The sequence below is a fragment of the Oncorhynchus tshawytscha genome, linkage group LG05, assembly GCF_018296145.1.
Source record: "Oncorhynchus tshawytscha isolate Ot180627B linkage group LG05, Otsh_v2.0, whole genome shotgun sequence".
Lineage (NCBI taxonomy): Eukaryota > Metazoa > Chordata > Actinopteri > Salmoniformes > Salmonidae > Oncorhynchus > Oncorhynchus tshawytscha.
The window spans coordinates 55,411,044-55,429,922 of NC_056433.1; the positions used below are offsets into that span (position 1 = coordinate 55,411,044).

The window sequence follows — 18,879 nt, forward strand, 5'->3', positions numbered from 1 at the left end:
GTAGGGCATTATCACTTACTATATCCACTGAGCCTTCTAGACCTGACTGAATATATAACTAGCCTTCTGTAGGGCATTATCACTTACTATATCCACTGAGCCTTCTAGACCTGACTGAATATATACACTGCCGTTCAAAAGTTTGGGGTCATTTAGAAATGTTCTTGTTTTTGAAAGAAAAGCTCATTTTCTGTCCATTAAAATAACATCAATTGGATCAGAAATACAGTGTAGACATGGCTGATGTTGTAAATGACTATTGTAGCTCGAAACAGCTGGTTTTAAATGGAATATCTACATAAGCGTACAGAGGCCCATTTTCAGCAACCATCACTCCTGTGTTGCAATGGCACGTTGTGTTAGCTAATCCAAGTTTAGCATTTTAAAAGGCTAATTGATCATTAGAAAACCCATTTGCAATTATGTTAGCACAGCTGAAAACTGTTGTCCTGATTAAAGAAGCAATAAAACTGGCCTTCTTAGGACTAGTTGAGTATCTGGAGCATCAGCATTTGTGGGTTCGATTACAGGCTCAAAATGGCCAGAAACAAACACCTTTCTTCTGAAACTCAGTCTATTCTTCTTCTGAGAAATGAAGGCTATTCCATGCGAGAAATTGCCAAGAAACTAAAGATCTGGTACAATGCTGTGTACTACTCCCTTCACAGAACAGGAAAAACTGTCTCTAACCAGAATATAAAGAGGAGCAAGAGGACAAGTACAGTAGAGTGTCTAGTTTGAGAAACAGACGCCCCACAAGTCCTCGACTGGCAGCGTCATTAAATAGTACCCGCGAAACACCATTCTCAACGTCAACCGTGAAGAGTTGGGATGCTGGCCTTCTAGGCAGAGTTGCAAAGAAAAGGCCATATCTCAGACTGGCCAATAAAAATAAAAGATTAAGATGGGTAAAAAAAAACACAGACACTGGACAGAGGAACTCTGCCTAGAAGGCCAGCATCCCGGAGTCACCTCGTCACTGTTGATGTTGAGACTGGTGTTTTGTGAGTACTATTTAATGAAGCTGCCAGTTGAGGACTTGAGGCGTCTGTTTCTCAAACTAGACCCCAAACTTTTGAACAGTAGTGTACAGTAGAACTATGAACAGAGTGCCTTGCAGGTCAATATCCTTGAATACAGTATATCACTAAATATAGTATGTAACTAGCCTTCTGCAGACCTATGTACAGAAAGTATTCAGACCCCTTGACTTTTTCCACATTATGTTACGTTACAGCATTATTCTAAAATGTATTCAATTGTTGTTGTTTTCTCATCAATCTACACACAATAGCCCATAAATATAAAGCAATAACAGGTTTTCTGTATTCAGACCCTTTACTCAGTTCTTGTTGAAGAACCTTCGGCAGTGATTACAAATCAAATCAAATCAAATTTATTTATATAGCCCTTCGTACATCAGCTGATATCTCAAAGTGCTGTACAGAAACCCAGCCTAAAACCCCAAACAGCAAGCAATGCAGGTGTAGAAGCACGGTGGCTAGGAAAAACTCCCTAGAAAGGCCAAAACCTAGGAAGAAACCTAGAGAGGAACCAGGCTATGTGGGGTGGCCAGTCCTCTTCTGGCTGTGCCGGGTGGAGATTATAACAGAACATGGCCAAGATGTTCAAATGTTCATAAATGACCAGCATGGTCGAATAATAATAAGGCAGAACAGTTGAACTGGAGCAGCAGCACAGTCAGGTGGAAGTTGAAACTGGAGCAGCAGCATGGCCAGGTGGACTGGGGACAGCAAGGAGTCATCATGTCAGGTAGTCCTGGGGCATGGTCCTAGGGCTCAGGTCAGTTGAAACTGGAACAGCAGCATGGCCAGGTGGACTGGGGACAGCCTTGACTTTTCATGGGTATGATGCTACAAGCTTGGCACAACTTTATTTGAGGAATTTATCCCATTCTTCCCTCTCAAGCTCTGTCAGGTTGGATGGGGAGCGTCACTGCACAGCTATTTTCAGGTCTCTCCAGAGATGTTCGATCGGGTTCAAGTCCGGGCTCTGGCTGGGCCACTCAAGGACATTCAGAGACTTTTCCCGAAGCCACTCCTGCGTTGTCTTGGCTGTGTGCTTAGGGTCATTGTCCTGTTGGAAGGCGAACCTTCGGTCCAGTCTGAAGTCCCGAGGGCTCTGGAGCAGGTTTTCGTGAAGGATCTCTCTGGACTTTGCTCCGTTCATCTTTCACCTTGATCCTGACTAGTCTCCCAGTCCCTGCCGCTGAAAAACATCACCACAGTATGATGCTGCCACCACCATGCTTCACTGTAAGGATGGTGCCAAGTTCCCTCCAGAGTGATGCTTGGCATTCAGGCCAAAGACTTTCATCAGACCAGAGAATCTTGTTTCTCATGGTCTGAGAGTCCTTTAAGGGCCTTTTGGCAAATTCCAAGTGGGCTGTCATGTGCCTTTTACTGAGGAGTGGCTTCCATTTGGCCACTCTGCCATAAAGGCCTGATTTGGTGAAGTGCTGCAGAGATGGTTGTCCTTCTGAAATGGTCTCCCATCTCCCCAGAGGAACCCAGAGGAGCTCTGTCAGAGTGACCATAGGGTGCTTGGTCACCTCCCTGACCAAGGCCCTTCTCCCCTGATTGCTCAGTTTGGCTGGGCGGCCAGCTCTAGGAAGAGTCTTGGTGGTTCCAAACTTCTTGCACTGTGTTCTGGGGACCTTCAATGCTGCAGAAATGTTTTGGTACCCTTCCCCATTGTGCCTCGACACAATCCTATCTCTGAGCTCTACTGACAATTCCTTGAATCTCATGGCTTGGTTTTTGCTCTGACATACACTGTCAACTGTGGGACCTTACATAGACAGCTGTGTGCCTTTCCAAATCATGACCAATCAATTGAATTTACCACAGGTGGAATCCAATCAAGTTGTAGAAACATCTCAAGGAGGATCAATGGAAACAGGATGCAGCTGAGCTCAATTTCGAGTCTCATATAAAGGGTCTGAATTGTTATGTAAATAAGCTATTTATGATTTTGCTTTGTCATTATGGGTTATTGTGTGTAGATTGATGAGGAAATGTTTTATTTAATACATTGTAGAATATGGCTATAATGTAACAAAATGTGGAAAAAGTCCATGTGTAACTGTTCTCTTTTGGTGAAGGAGAGTCGGACCAAAATGCGGCGTGTAGATTGCGATCCATGTTTAATCAACAAACGTAAAACACGAATCAATACAAAAACTACAAAAAAACAAATGTGGAAAACCGAAACAGCCCTATCTGGTGAAAACACAGAGACAGGAACAAAGACACTAAGGACAATCACCCACGACAAACTCAAAGAATATGGCTGCCTAAATATGGTTCCCAATCAGAGACAACGATAAACACCTGCCTCTGATTGAGAACCACTCCAGACAGCCATAGACTTTGCTAGATCACCCCACTAGCTACAATCCCAATATATACACACCACATACAAAAACCCATGCCACACCCTGGCCTGACCCAATACATGAAGATAAACACAAAATATTTTGACCAGGGCGTGACAGAACCCCCCCCCCCCTAATGTGCGGACTCCCGAACGCACCTCAAAACAATAGGGAGGGTCCGGGTGGGCGTCTGTCCATGGTGGCGGCTCCGGCGCGGGACGTGGACCCCACTCAGTCAATGTCTTAGTCCCCTCTCCTCGCGTCCCTGGATAGTCCACCCTCGCCGCCGACCATGGCCTAGTAGTCCTCACCCAGAACCCCACTGGACTGAGGAGCAGATCGGGACTGAAGGACAGCTCGGGACTGAGGCAGCTCGGGAGTGAGAGAAAGCTCGGGAGTGAGAGAAAGCTCGGGAGTGAGAGGAAGCTCGGGAGTGAGAGGAAGCTCGGGAGTGAGAGGAAGCTCGGGAGTGAGAGGAAGCTCGGGAGTGAGAGGAAGCTCGGGAGTGAGAGGAAGCTCGGGAGTGAGAGGAAGCTCGGGAGTGAGAGGAAGCTCAGGCAGGTTGATGGATCTACCAGATCCTGGCCGGCTGGCAGATCCTGGCCGACTGGCGGATCCTGGCCGACTGGCAGTTCTGGCAGATCCCGGCTGACTGGCGGATCTGGAAGAGTCTGGTTGACTAGCAGATCTGGAAGAGTCTGGTTGACTAGCAGATCTGGAAGAGTCTGGCTGACTGGCGGATCTGGAAGAGTCTGGCTGACTGGCGGATCTGGAAGAGTCTGGCTGACTGGCGGATCTGGAAGAGTCTGGCTGACTGGCGGATCTGGAAGAGTCTGGCTGACTGGCGGATCTGGAAGAGTCTGGCTGACTGGCGGATCTGGAAGAGTCTGGCTGACTGGCGGATCTGGAAGAGTCTGGCTGACTGGCGGATCTGGAAGAGTCTGGCTGACTGGCGGATCTGGAAGAGTCTGGCTGACTGGCGGATCTGGAAGAGTCTGGCTGACTGGCGGATCTGGAAGAGTCTGGCTGACTGGCAGATCTGGAAGAGTCTGGCTGACTGGCAGATCTGGAAGAGTCTGGCTGACTGGCAGATCCTGGCAGACTGAAAGATCTGGCTGCTCCACGCTGACTGGCAGCTCTGGCTGCTCCACGCTGACTGGCGGCTCTGGCTGCTCAATGTAGGCTGACAGCTCTGGCGGCTTCTTACAGACTGGCAGCTCTGGCGGCTCCATGCAGACTGGCAGCTCCTTACAGACTGGCAGCTCCTTACAGACTGGCAGCTCCGTGCAGACTGACAGCTCCGTGCAGACTGACAGCTCCGTGCAGACTGGCAGCTCCTTGCAGACTGGCAGCTCCTTGCAGACTGGCAGCTCTGGCTGCTTCATGCAGACTGACAACTCTGGCTGCTCCATGCAGACTGACAGCTCTGGCTGCTCCATGCAGACTGACAGCTCTGGCTGCTCCATGCAGACTGGCAGCTCTGGCTGCTCCATGTAGACTGGCAGCTCTGGCTGCTCCATGCAGACCGACAGCTCTGGCTGCTACATGCAGGCTGGCAGCTCTGGCTGCTTCATGCAGACTGACAACTCTGGCTGCTCCATGCAGGCTGGCAGCTCTGGCTGCTCCATGCAGGCTGGCAGCTCTGGCTGCGCTGAACAGGCGGGAGACTCCAGTAGCGCTGTAGAGGAGGAAGGCTCTGGCTGCGCTGAACAGGCGGGAGACTCCGGCAGCGCAGGAGAGGAGAAAGGCTCCGGCAGCGCTGGAGAGGCGAGGCGCACTGTAGGCCTGATGCGTGGTGCTGGCACTGGTGGTACTGAACGGAGGACACGCACAGGAAGCCTGGTGCGGGAGCTGCCACCGGAGGGCTGGTGTGTGGAGGTGGTACTGGATAGACCGGACCGTGCAGGCGCACTGGAGCTCTTGAGCACCGAGCCTGCCCAACCTTACCTGGCTCGATGCCCACTCTAGCCCGGCCATACGCAGAGCTGGAATATACCGCACCGGGCTATGCACCCGCACTGGGGACACCGTGCGCACCACTGCATAACACGGTGCCTGCCCGGTCTCTCTAGCCCACAGGTAAGCACAGGGAGTTTGCGCAGGTCTCCTACCTGGCGTAGCCATACTCCCTGTGAGCCCCCCCCCCCCAAGACATTTTTGGGGCTGACTCTCGGGCTTCCGTCCGCGCCGCCGTGCTTGCTTCGCCAACTCCATTCTCCGATAACCTTCTGCGCACTGCTCCATCGAATCCCAGGCGGGCACCGGCACTCTCCCTGGGTCGACCGCCCACCTGTCTATCTCCTCCCAAGAAGTATAGTCCATACTGTCCTCCTCTTTGGGCTGCTCCTGTTGCCTCTTCTCCTGCTGCACCTTTGGGCGGCTACACTCCCCTGGTTTAGCCCAGGGTCCTCTCCCGTCGAGGATTTCCTCCCATGACCAGAAATCCTTATTGCGCATCTCCTCTTTGGGCTGCTCCTGCCTGTTGACACGCTGCTTGGTCCGTTTGTGGTGGGTGATTCTGTAACGGTTCTCTTTTGGTGAAGGAGAGTCAGACCAAAATGCGGCGTGTAGATTGCGATCCATGTTTAATCAACAAACGTAAAACACGAATCAATACAAAAACTACAAAAAACAACAAACGTGGAAACGTAACGAAAACCGAAACAGTCCTATCTGGTGAAACCACAGAGACAGGAACAAAGACACTAAGGACAATCACCCACACCAAACTCAAAGAATATGGCTGCCTAAATATGGTTCCCAATCAGAGACAACAATAAACACCTGCCTCTGATTGAGAACCACTCCAGACAGCCATAGACTTTGCTAGATCACCCCACTAGCTACAATCCCAATATATACACACCACATACAAAAACCCATGCCACACCCTGGCCTGACCCAATACATGAAGATAAACACAAAATACTTCGACCAGGGCGTGACACAATGGGTCTGATTACTTATGTATTTCACCCATTCACCCTCTGAATGGCACACATACAATTCATGTCTCAATTGTCTCAAGGCTTAAAAATGTCATGCTTGAGTAAAAGTAAAGGTTATTTTAAGATACATTTACTCAAGTTAAAGTCAAAAGTCACCCAGTAAAATACTATTTTAGTAAAAGTAAAAGACTATGTTAAATATACTTAATTAGCTAAAGTAGAAGTAAATGCTATAAATCCTTTCAAATTCCTTATACAGTGTTAAGCAAACCAGATGGCAAGATTTTCTTGTTTTTGATATGTACGGATAGCCAGGGGGACACTACAACAAATAACAAACAAAGCATTTGTGTTTAGTGAGTCCGCCAGATCAGAGGCAGTAGGAATGCCCACGTGTTATCTTGATAAGTGTGTGAATTATAAAAAAATGTCTTGTCCTGCTAATCATCCTTCCCTTGATCCTGACTAGTCTCCCAGTCCCTGCTGCTGAAAAACATCTCCACAGAATGATGCTGCCACCATCATGCTTCACGGTAGGGATGGTGCCAGGTTTCCTCCAGACGTGACGCTTGGCATTCAGGCCAAAGACTTCAATCTTGGTTTCATTATACCAGAGAATCTAATTTCTCATAGTCAGAGTCCTTTAGGTGCCTTTTGGCAAACTCCAAGCGGGCTGTCATGTGGCTTCTGCATGGCCACTCTACCATAAAGGCCTGATTGGTGGAGTGCTGCCGAGATGGTTGTCCTTCTGGAAGGTTCTCGATTCTGCAAAGAGAAACTCTGGAGATCTGTCAGAGTGATCATCAGGTACTTGGTCACTTCCCTGACCAAGACCCTTCTCCCCCGATTGCTCAGTTTGGCTGGGCGGCCAGATCTAGGAAGAGTCTTGGTGGTTCCATACTTCTTCCATCTAAGAATGATGGAGGCTACTGCGTTCTTGGGGACCTTACATAGACAGGTGTGTGCCTTTCCAAATCATGTCCAATCAATTGAATTTACCACAGATGGACTCAAATCTGTACTTCCGGCGCCGACAGAGATGGCCGCCTCGCTCGCGTTCCTAGGAAACTATGCAGTTTTTTGTTTTTTACGTGTTATTTCTTACACTAGTACCCCAGGTCATCTTAGGTTTCTTTACATACAGCCGAGAAGAACTACTGAATATAAGATCAGCGTCAACTCACCATCAGTACGACCAAGAATATGTTTTTCGCAATGCGGATCCTGTGTTCTGCCTTACAACCAGTGTAACGGAGTGGATCACATGCAGCGACCAAAAAAAAAAAACGACTCAGAAAAAGAGGGAAACGAAGCGGTCTTCTGGTCAGACTCCGGAGACGGGCACATCGTGCACCACTCCCTAGCATTCTTCTTGCCAATGTCCAGTCTCTTGACAACAAGGTTGATGAAATCCGAGCAAGGGTAGCATTCCAGAGGGACATCAGAGACTGTAACGTTCTCTGCTTCACGGAAACATGGCTAACTGGAGAGACGGAAGTGGTGCAGCCAGCGGGTTTCTCCACGCATCGCGCCGACAGAAACAAACATCTTTCTGGTAAGAAGACGGGCTGGGGCGTAATGGCCAACGTGACATGGTGTGATGAAAGAAACATACAGGAACTCAAATCCTTCTGTTCACCTGATTTAGAATTCCTCACAATCAAATGTAGACCGCATTACCTACCAAGAGAATTCTCTTAGATTATAATCACAGCCGTATATATCCCCCAAGCAGACACATCGACGGCTCTGAACGAACTTTATTTAACTCTCTGCAAACTGGAAACGATTTATCCGGAGGCTGCATTCATTGTAGCTGGGGATTTTAACAAGGCTAATCTGAAAACAAGACTCCCTAAATTTTATCAGCATATTGATTGCGCAACCAGGGGTGGAAAGGCCCTGGATCATTGTTACTCTAACTTCCGCGACGCATATAAGGCCCTGCCCCGCCCCCTTTCGGAAAAGCTGACCACGACTCCATTTTGTTGATCCCTGCCTACAGACAGAAACTAAAACAAGAAGCTCCCACGCTGAGGTCTGTCCAACGCTGGTCCGACCAAGCTGACTCCACACTCCAAGACTGCTTCCATCACGTGGACTGGGAGATGTTTCGTATTGCGTCAGACAACAACATTGACGAATACGCTGATACGGTGTGCGAGTTCATTAGAACGTGCGTTGAAGATGTCGTTCCCATAGCAACGATTAAAACATTCCCTAACCAGAAACCGTGGATTGATGGCAGCATTCGTGTGAAACTGAAGGCACGAACCACTGCTTTTAATCAGGGCAAGGTGTCTGGTAACATGACTGAATACAAACAGTGCAGCTATTCCCTCCGCAAGGCTATCAAACAAGCTAAGCGCCAGTACAGAGACAAAGTAGAATCTCAATTCAACGGCTCAGACACAAGAGGTATGTGGCAGGGTCTACAGTCAATCACGGACTACAGGAAGAAACCCAGCCCAGTCACGGACCAGGATGTCTTGCTCCCAGGCAGACTAAATAACTTTTTGCCCGCTTTGAGGACAATACAGTGCCACTGACACGGCCTGCAACGGAAACATGCGGTCTCTCCTTCACTGCAGCCGAAGTGAGTAAGACATTTAAACGTGTTAACCCTCGCAAGGCTGCAGGCCCAGACGCCATCCCCAGCCGCGCCCTCAGAGCATGCGCAGACCAGCTGGCCGGTGTGTTTACGGACATATTCAATCAATCCCTATACCAGTCTGCTGTTCCCACATGCTTCAAGAGGGCCACCATTGTTCCTGTTCCCAAGAAAGCTAAGGTAACTGAGCTAAACGACTACCGCCCGTAGCACTCACATCCGTCATCATGAAGTGCTTTGAGAGACTAGTCAAGGACCATATCACCTCCACCCTACCTGACACCCTTGACCCACTCCAATTTGCTTACCGCCCAAATAGGTCCACAGACGATGCAATCTCAACCACACTGCACACTGCCCTAACCCATCTGGACAAGAGGAATACCTATGTGAGAATGCTGTTCATCGACTACAGCTCGGCATTCAACACCATAGTACCCTCCAAGCTCGTCATCAAGCTCGAGACCCTGGGTCTCGACCCCGCCCTGTGCAACTGGGTACTGGACTTCCTGACGGGCCGCCCCCAGGTGGTGAGGGTAGGCAACAACATCTCCTCCCCCGCTGATCCTCAACACTGGGGCCCCACAAGGGTGCGTTCTGAGCCCTCTCCTGTACTCCCTGTTCACCCACGACTGCGTGGCCATGCACGCTCCAACTCAATCATCAAGTTTGCGGACGACACAACAGTGGTAGGCTTGATTACCAACAACGACGAGACGGCCTACAGGGAGGAGGTGAGGGCCCTCGGAGTGTGGTGTCAGGAAAATAACCTCACACTCAACGTCAACAAAACTAAGGAGATGATTGTGGACTTCAGGAAACAGCAGAGGGAACACCCCCATCCACATCGATGGAACAGTAGTGGAGAGGGTAGCAAGTTTTAAGTTCCTCGGCATACACATCACAGACAAACTGAATTGGTCCACTCACACAGACAGCATCGTGAGGAAGGCGCAGCAGCGCCTCTTCAACCTCAGGAGGCTGAAGAAATTCGGCTTGTCACCAAAAGCACTCACAAACTTCTACAGATGCACAATCGAGAGCATCCTGGCGGGCTGTATCACCGCCTGGTATGGCAACTGCACCGCCCTCAACCGTAAGGCTCTCCAGAGGGTAGTGAGGTCTGCACAACGCATCACCGGGGGCAAACTACCTGCCCTCCAGGACACCTACACCACCCGATGCTACAGGAAGGCCATAAAGATCATCAAGGACATCAACCACCCGAGCCACTGCCTGTTCACCCCGCTGTCATCCAGAAGGCGAGGTCAGTACAGGTGCATCAAAGCTGGGACCGAGAGACTGAAAAACAGCTTCTATCTCAAGGCCATCAGACTGTTAAACAGCCACCACTAACATTGAGTGGCTACTGCCAACACACTGTCAATGACACTGACTCTACTCCAGCCACTTTAATCATGGGAATTGATGGGAAATGATGTAAATATATCACTAGCCACTTTAAACAATGCTACCTTATATAATGTTACTTACCCTACATTGTTCATCTCATATGCATACGTTGATACTGTACTCTATATCATCGACTGCATCCTTATGTTATACATGTATCACTAGCCACTTTAACTATGCCACTTGGTTTACATACTTATCTCATATGTATATACTGTACTCGATATCATCTACTGTATCTTGCCTATGCTGCTCTGTACCATCACTCATTCATATATCCTTATGTACATATTCTTTATCCCCTTACACTGTGTATAAGACAGTAGTTTTTTTTGGAATTGTTAGTTAGATTACTTGCTCGTTATTACTGCATTGTCGGAACTAGAAGCACAAGCATTTCGCTACACTCGCATTAACATCTGCTAACCATGTGTATGTGACAAATACAATTTGATTTGATTTGATTTGATTTGAAATCAAGTTGTAAAAACATCTCAAGGATGATCAATGGAAACAGGATCCACCTGAGCTCAATTTCGAGTATCATAGCATAGGGTCTGAATACTTATTTAAATAATGTTTTTCTGTTATTTATTTTTAATACATTTGCAAAAATGTTTACTTTGTCATTATGGGGTATTGTGTATGTTGATGAGGAAAAACATTTATTTAATCTGTTTTAGGAAAAGGTTGTAACGTAACAACATTTGGAAAAAAGGGAAGGGGTCTGAATACTTTCCAAATGTGCTGTATTTCACTGCATATTCAACCCCTGTACTGAGGCTTCGTTTGGACGCAGATCTGTGAGACTTCTGAGAATGTATAGCATGGAATATATAACTAGCAGCCTGCAGACCTAAAACATCACGTGTTGATATGACTTAATTTCTGCCAACATATACTGTATATCACTGAATAAGTAAACCCAGTCTACTAGTCCTTCAATGGTCCTACATACAGTATCAGTGGTGCTCCCCTATCTTTCACCCAGTGAGGCAGAGAAGTGTATGCTGTGCTCCGTTAGCTGTTCTCTGATCTAAAGCTACCATAATGCCATAGCTGATCACTGATCACCATCTCCACGGCAGGAAGGGAGGGGAAAACAGAACACACACACAGATAGATAGTATCAGATCAGTTAGTATCAGATCAATTAGTATCAGATCAGTTAGTATCAGATCAGTTAGTATCAGATCAATTAGTATCAGATCAGTTAGTATCAGATCAGTTAGTATCAGATCAGTTAGTATCAGATCAATTAGTATCAGATCAGATAGTATCAGATCAGAAAGTATCAGATCAATTAGTATCAGATCAATTAGTATCAGATCAGAAAGTATCAGATCAATTAGTATCAGTAGCCCTGTTGGCAGCCGGCCCATTCCCTCCAAATCCTCTCCTATACACATCCCTCCCGATCAGTAGAAGCTAAAGGGACTCTTGACTCTTGTAGACAGCGAGTGACCGCGATGTCTCAATTAATGGCAGCAGCACATGAGATGGCCCTGTGCGTGAAAATGAGGAGAGTAATGGCACACGACTAGAGCTGGGAAGAGAGGAACTAAGAGCAGATACTGCTAAATGTATTCATGATTCATTATTCCTCGCCAGAGCTCAAAGCTCCCCTTGTCGTTTCTCGGTGCACTCTCGCTCTTTTTTTCCCCTTCTTTCACCCTCTCTTTCTCTGGCTCTCACTCATCCTCTCTCTAACTCTTTACTCTCTCATATCACACTCTCTCTATTTAACTCCCCCTCTCTCTTTTTTGCTCAACACCTCTCTCTCCCCCTCTCTTTTCACTGTCTCAGCTTTCCTTTCCCTTCTCCTGTGCCCCACCCCCTCTCTCTCCTCAGCTGTTCTCTCTTCCTCTCTCTCATTCCCTCCTTCCCTTCCTCCCTTCCCTCTCCATCCCTCCCCTCTCCCTTTCTGGAGTAGTACAGGCAGATCTCTGTTCATGTCTCCTCTAAGGTGACAGTAGAGCTTACAGTGGAGCTCCGACTGCCTGGCTACTGGCTAACGGCCCCCTTTCACTACACACTCTGTGGTTCTGGATCTGTTAGCTTTGGATCTGTGGTTCTGGGGCTTGGTTTCACTGGGGCTCGTTCTGCTAGCCTTGGGTCTATCGGGTTCTGTTAGACCTGGGTCTATCTGTGGTACTGGGTCTGTTTGGTTCTGCTAAACACCATCAGACATTTTCACTGCTGTCCGTGATGCCGTAGTAGAAGCCTGGAAGTCACCTTGAATGAAGGCGTCAGTCAAGTGGATAATGCGCCACAACGCTCACTCTGCAACAATGTGCCACGTGTCTGTCAATGGCACATTAGCTGGAAATGTGAGGAAAAGACAGGGACATGGGGTGCTTGCCAGGACTCTGCTGCTCATGACGCACCCACACACATATGCACACCACACACACACACACACCCTACTGTGACAAACACACTCTTTCAGATAGTACGAGAAATACTGCAATTCATGCATATGAAACGCACACACATAAGAGCATGTGTGTGTGTGTGTGTGTGCGTGTGTGTGTGCGAGATCGAGAAAGCGGCTGATGTCAGGGAGGGCTGAAACGGATGGTGATTGTGGTGTTTGTCCTCCGCTGCTCCCTGTAAAGACCATCACTGAAGCAGACCAGACAACACACACTGTAATACTGACATACAGTAACATCTCTCTTACCTGTTTGTGCATCTCAATGTTCAGCCCGTAGGACATCTCATAGTACTGCAGAGAGAGAAAACAACAGTATTCAATGAGTATACAGAGGTAATAGATCAAATACTGTAGAATCAAGGGATCAATCATGTGTGTGTGTGCGTCTGTTCGTGTCCACATGGTGGAAATGTGAGAGTGTGTGTGTGTGAGTGTGTCAGTGTGTATGAGGCTGTTTGTCTCTCTCAACGCCAGCGTGGGTGTGTGTGTGTGTGTGTGTGTGTACACACAGTAATGTGCAGTAATAACTTCCATCCAGGGCTGGAGAGACAGGGAGGATCAGTCATTGTGACAAAGCCAGTCTCAGTAGGCACATGAACAGCACCGAGAGTGAGGACCATCAAACCGGACTACGGACACTCGTCTCATCTCTCCTCTCTGTTTCTGTCTCTTCTCTCCCTCCCTGAATCTCTTACTTTGCCTCTTTCTCTATTTGTCTCTCGCTCTTGATCTCTCTCTCTGGCGTATCTGTTTCTTTCTGTCTCTATTGCGCACAAACACACGTACCCTCTTCTTTCTTTTGTCCATCTCTGAATCCTCTCCTCTGGCCCTCTCCTCAGCATCATAAAAGCCATTTTCTTCTCATCATGTCCGTCCTCCCTCCACCTCTCCATCATCTCTCATTTTGTTTTACCATTCTTATTAATTCACTCTCTCTCTCTCTCTCTTGCTCTCTAACCATTCTTAATAATGCTCATTCTCTATCTTTCTCTCTATCATAATAGATACTGTAAGTGGACCGAGGACCAGTATGTTAATGTAAGGTATACTGGACAACACAACCCACTTCACAGAGCAGTCTGTATAGAGGAATAAGGACTATGTAATGATTTTGTAAATAGGCTGAAAGACACTGTATAAGGTTCTATGGAGAACCAACACGGCTGGACCCATGCAGAGAGGTGAACAATGTGGGAATGGAGTACTGTATAGTCCACATGAACTTAGGAAAGATAGTTTTAAGGAGAATGTGTGTACGTATGAGTGTGTTTATGTGTGTGTCTGTGTGTGTGTGTGTGTGTGTGTGTGTGTGTGGGGGGTGAATTTATGTAAGATAAAAACATGATCTTTAGCCCCAAACGTACTGTACTGTGTTACTACAAGGAATCCATCCAGCTCAACCACACCAAAATACATGTAACCTTTAAACAGTCCATATTCTCATTCACATTATCTACACTCGTTCATTTTCATGGTGTACATTGCTATAACACTGCTCCAGACATGCTATTCCAAGGCCCCACTGTATCATTCTCAGTGATATAAAAGAATGGCCTTAAAATCCCCATGCAGGTTTATGATCTCAGGTGAAAAACCAAGCTAAGCTAGCTAAGAGCCCCAACACTACACAACAGCAGCGGCAGGCAGCCACAGAGCAGAGTTGTTGTAGCGTTGTGCAGGTTTGTCTGTTCTGTTTCTTAATGGCTTCATCTTTCCCTAGCTGCTTGCCTGCCAGCCCCCCTTATATAATCTCTCCCTCGTGTCAGTGCATTCTCATTGAGCGCCGTGTGTATAATCCCTGGTATGTTTGTGCGTGCGTGTGTGTGTGTCAGTCTGGAGCAGATTGTGCCCGGTATGTGGCGGATGTGGCAGAGGCTCAGCCCGGCGGAGAAACAGTAAGCCAGCCTGCTGACATCGCTCACCCAACCACCACAGCGAGGAGGGTGTGTGATGTGTGTGTGTGAGACTGTGTATCATTGTGTATGAGAGAGCAACAGACAGAACATGAGGGAGACAGAGAAAGGAGTGTGTATGTGTTTCGCAGTGATGTAGGTTTGTGTGTGTGTGTGTGTGTGTGTGTGTGTGTGTAAGGGTGTGTGTGTGAGGGTGTGTGTGTGAGGGTGTGTGTGTGTGTGAGGGTGTTGGGCCCTCAGGCTAGACCCTGCTTGGCTAACTAGTCCACAGCCATCAACAACATCCACCCCCTATCAGTCTCTCTAGCTTTTAGTCTGACATACAGACACACTGTTGTTTGAGCAACCAACTATAAAGCATTCCTTCACTTCATTCAACCAGCTGCAGCTCTTTTCTTTCTCTCTCTCTCTGCTGTTCATCTCTCGCTCTCTTCTTCCATTCATCTCAGAGTGTTTGCGCTCTCCTTTGCCCTTCCATTTCACTGTGAGTCATCGTGTTGAGTGAGTGTCAGAGTGTCTCGCCAGCCAGCCTGTGTCTTTACTATTCTGTTAAGGCAATCTCCAGACTTAAGAAGAAGCTTTGTGGAGTGCATCTAATCCAAGGTGATTTGGCTAAATGGGATGTGTGTAAGTGCCTGCACGTAGACTGCATTGTTCATCAGCGTCCCTCAGGTGTGCCTGTCTCTTCACTTCTCAATCTCCTCCCATACAGACAGATACTATCAGTGTGTTAGTGTAATACATTATTAGAAAGCACTTCTCACATATCCTTAAGACTAGCCAGATCTGACTTTTTAGCTCTGCATTAACTCCACATAGCGAAGTAACTAAATCCCTAAAAGTAGATTTAGGACAGAAGGTCTTTACATCTTGTTTCATCATCAGATTGGAGAAATATGACCAAATCCCAACCAAAATGGATTGACCTTGGAGTGGCCTTTCTTATTGGGCCTACGAGGGGCTTATGTTGATGGAGCCCCCAGCAGCCGATCTTTGTGAATACGTGTGTGCTGCTGTGCTCCTCCATGTTACCAGACACTTCAGACAGGTTTAAGACTCTTAAAACAGCCACAATCCTCAAGTACATCTGGCTCCTGTTTTTTTCCCACTAAATCGTAAGCTCACAGTATCATATGTCATAGAGACCGTTAGCTTACCGGGGACCAATCATTTTACAATTCTATCCTCATCCCTCTCTCTCTCTCTCTCTCTCTCTCTCCCTCCCTCCCTCTCTCTCTCCCTTTTCCTCAGCCCTGGTTCTCTCCTTCCTCCCCTCCCTTCCTCTCACACTCTCTCCATCTCTCTCTCCCTGGCAATCTGTGACTTTTATGTTCCTGAAGAGAGAACAGTGTGTCAGGCTGAATCAGACAGATGAGTTAGAGGCTGAGAGTACTGCATTAATCCACCCGCCCTCCCCTCACACACACATAACACACACACCCCTCCCGCCTGCGGGGATGTATTGCACACACACACATACGCACACACAGTTACAGTGGATGAGTGACCACATGGATGGTCATTAAAACCAGACCCCTGCGGAGCCCCTCTATCTCAAACATAAGCACCACACACACATATTAAGACACACACACACACGCCCGTCTACTATATTTGTCTCAGATCTGACACTGACAGACACCTCTCAGTCTCTGATTAGACAGTGAAACAATGTAGTTTTATTTAAAAATACACTGAGATTCCGAGAGAACTGTAAAATCTGAGCCCCATGAATTACAAGGCACCCGCAGACACCCTCTCCTGTGTGTGTGTATGTGAGTGTGAGTGTGAGTGTGTGTGTGTGTGCGTGACCACCACTGTAGTTATACATTGATCATGCCTCTGTAGACTACCACAGTAGACTAACAGAGACGGGATGTATATAGTTTATGCATAAAACTGCAGAGAGATTTAACAAAATGTACAAAACACCACAGCCATCCCCTGCTGCCTGCTTATACTTGTACCTCTTTTTATGGTGCCAACATTCCAATATGCTGCTCCAAATTAATCCTGATGTCTATTCCATGCTCAACATCATAATCATCATCAGCCAGGTCGTAAATCATTCCCTGGAAGTAGTACGTTAGCGGGCGGGAACATCCCGTACCTTGTATTTAAATCTACAAAATATTGAATGATACAAGCAGTCTAAAGAAAGAGTGGGCTGCTGGCTGCCTGTGGAAACAAGTCTTAGTTTACATGACAGGCCTGTCTAACTACCTAAATATAGTCTTCTGGGTTAGCCCTACAGTGGAGCCACTGAGACCTTGTTACTTCATATTATTTACGTGTCTATGCTTACACTCTCTCTCTCTGTCTCTCTCTCTGTCTCTCCGTCTCTCTCTCTCCATCTCTCTCTCTCCGTCTCTCAATCTCTCTCTCTTTCAGCTACTCTCTCTGACTGACTGCCTTCTCGCTAAGCCTCTCTTTTCATTTTTTTCCTTCGTACTTTCTCGCTCCTGAGCCCCTGTCCATGCCTTTCACCCTCCATTTCATCCTCCCTCCCTCCGTCCATCTCTCCCTCCCTCCCACTTTCTGTTCCTCACAATCCCTTCCTCCGGATCACTGCCCATACACTAGGCATTAAAGCAACTAGGCAAAAATACTTTGAAGGACAACTTAAAATGTTTTGGGGGGGTATCTGTACTTGACTATTTAAATATTTTACTACTTTTACTTTTAACTCCACTACATTCCTAAAGAAAATATGTCATTTTTACTCTCATACATTTCCCCTGAAACTCCAAAATACTTACATTTAAAATGCTTAGCAGGACAAGACATTTTTTTTTAAATTCACGCACTTATCAAGATAACACTTGGTCATTCCTACTGCCTCTGATCTGGCGGACTCACTAAACACAAATGCTTTGTTTGTTATTTGTTGTAGTGTCCCCCTGGCTATCCGTACATATCAAAAACAAGAAAATCTTGCCATCTGGTTTGCTTAACACTGTATAAGGAATTTGAAAGGATTTATAGCATTTACTTCTACTTTAGCTAATTAAGTATATTTAAGCATAGTCTTTTACTTTTACTAAAATAGTATTTTACTGGGTGACTTTTGACTTTAATTTGAGTAAATGTATCTTAAAATAACCTTTACTTTTACTCAAGCATGACATTTTTAAGCCTTGAGACAATTGAGACATGAATTGTATGTGTGCCATTCAGAGGGTGAATGGGTGAAATATATAAGTGCCTTTGAACTGGTATAGTTGTAGGTGACAGGCGCACTGGTTTAAATTTGCCAAGTACTGCAACGCTGCTGGGTTTTTCACACTCAACAGTTTCCCATGTGTATCAAGAATGGTCCACCACCCAAAGGTGTCAACATGGGCCAGTATGCCTGTGGAATGCTTGTCGAGTCCATGCCCCAAGAAATTGAGGCTGTTCTGACGGTAAAAGCGGATACAACTCAATATTAGGAAGGTATTCCTAGTGTTTTGTACACCGTGTATACAGTATATGCAAAATACAGTGTATTTGGAAAGTATTCAGACCCATTGACTTTTTCCACATTTTGTTACATTATAGCCATATTCTAAAATGTATTAAATAAAACATTTCCTCATCAAGCTACACACAATACCCCATAATGACAAAGCAAAAAAAATCATAAATAGCTTTACATTTACATAACAATTCAGACCCTTTATATGAGACTCGAAATTGAGCTCAGCTGCATCCTGTTTCCATTGATCCTCCTTGAGATGTTTCTACAACTTGATTGGATTCCACCTGTGGTAAATTCAATTGATTGGTCATGATTTGGAAAGGCACACAGCTGTCTATGTAAGGTCCCACAGTTGACAGTGTATGTCAGAGCAAAAACCAAGCCATGAGATCGAAGAAATTATCAGTAGAGCTCAGAGATAGGATTGTGTCGAAGCACAAATCTGGGGAAGGGTACCAAAACATTTCTGCAGCATTGAAGGTCCCCAGAACACAGTGCAAGAAGTTTGGAACCACCAAGACTCTTCCTAGAGCTGGCCGCCCGGCCAAACTGAGCAATCAGGGGAGAAGGGCCTTGGTCAGGGAGGTGACCAAGCACCCTATGGTCACTCTGACAGTGCTCCTCTGGGTTCCTCTGGGGAGATGGGAGACCATTCCAGAAGGACAACCATTTCTGCAGCACTTCACCAAATCAGGCCTTT

General features: G+C 46.8%; 1 protein-coding gene across 4 annotated transcripts in view; it reads right to left on the reverse strand.

Annotated features, from left to right (window-relative positions):
* Nucleotides 1–18,879, reverse strand: part of LOC112251558 (transducin-like enhancer protein 4) — a 93,972-nt gene that overhangs the window by 46,986 nt on the left and 28,107 nt on the right. For all 4 annotated transcript variants that reach the window (XM_042322101.1, XM_042322102.1, XM_042322103.1 and 1 more), the window contains exon 4: nt 13,053–13,097. In XM_042322101.1, the coding sequence (XP_042178035.1) occupies nt 13,053–13,097 (45 nt within the window). The remainder of the gene's footprint in view (nt 1–13,052; nt 13,098–18,879) is intronic.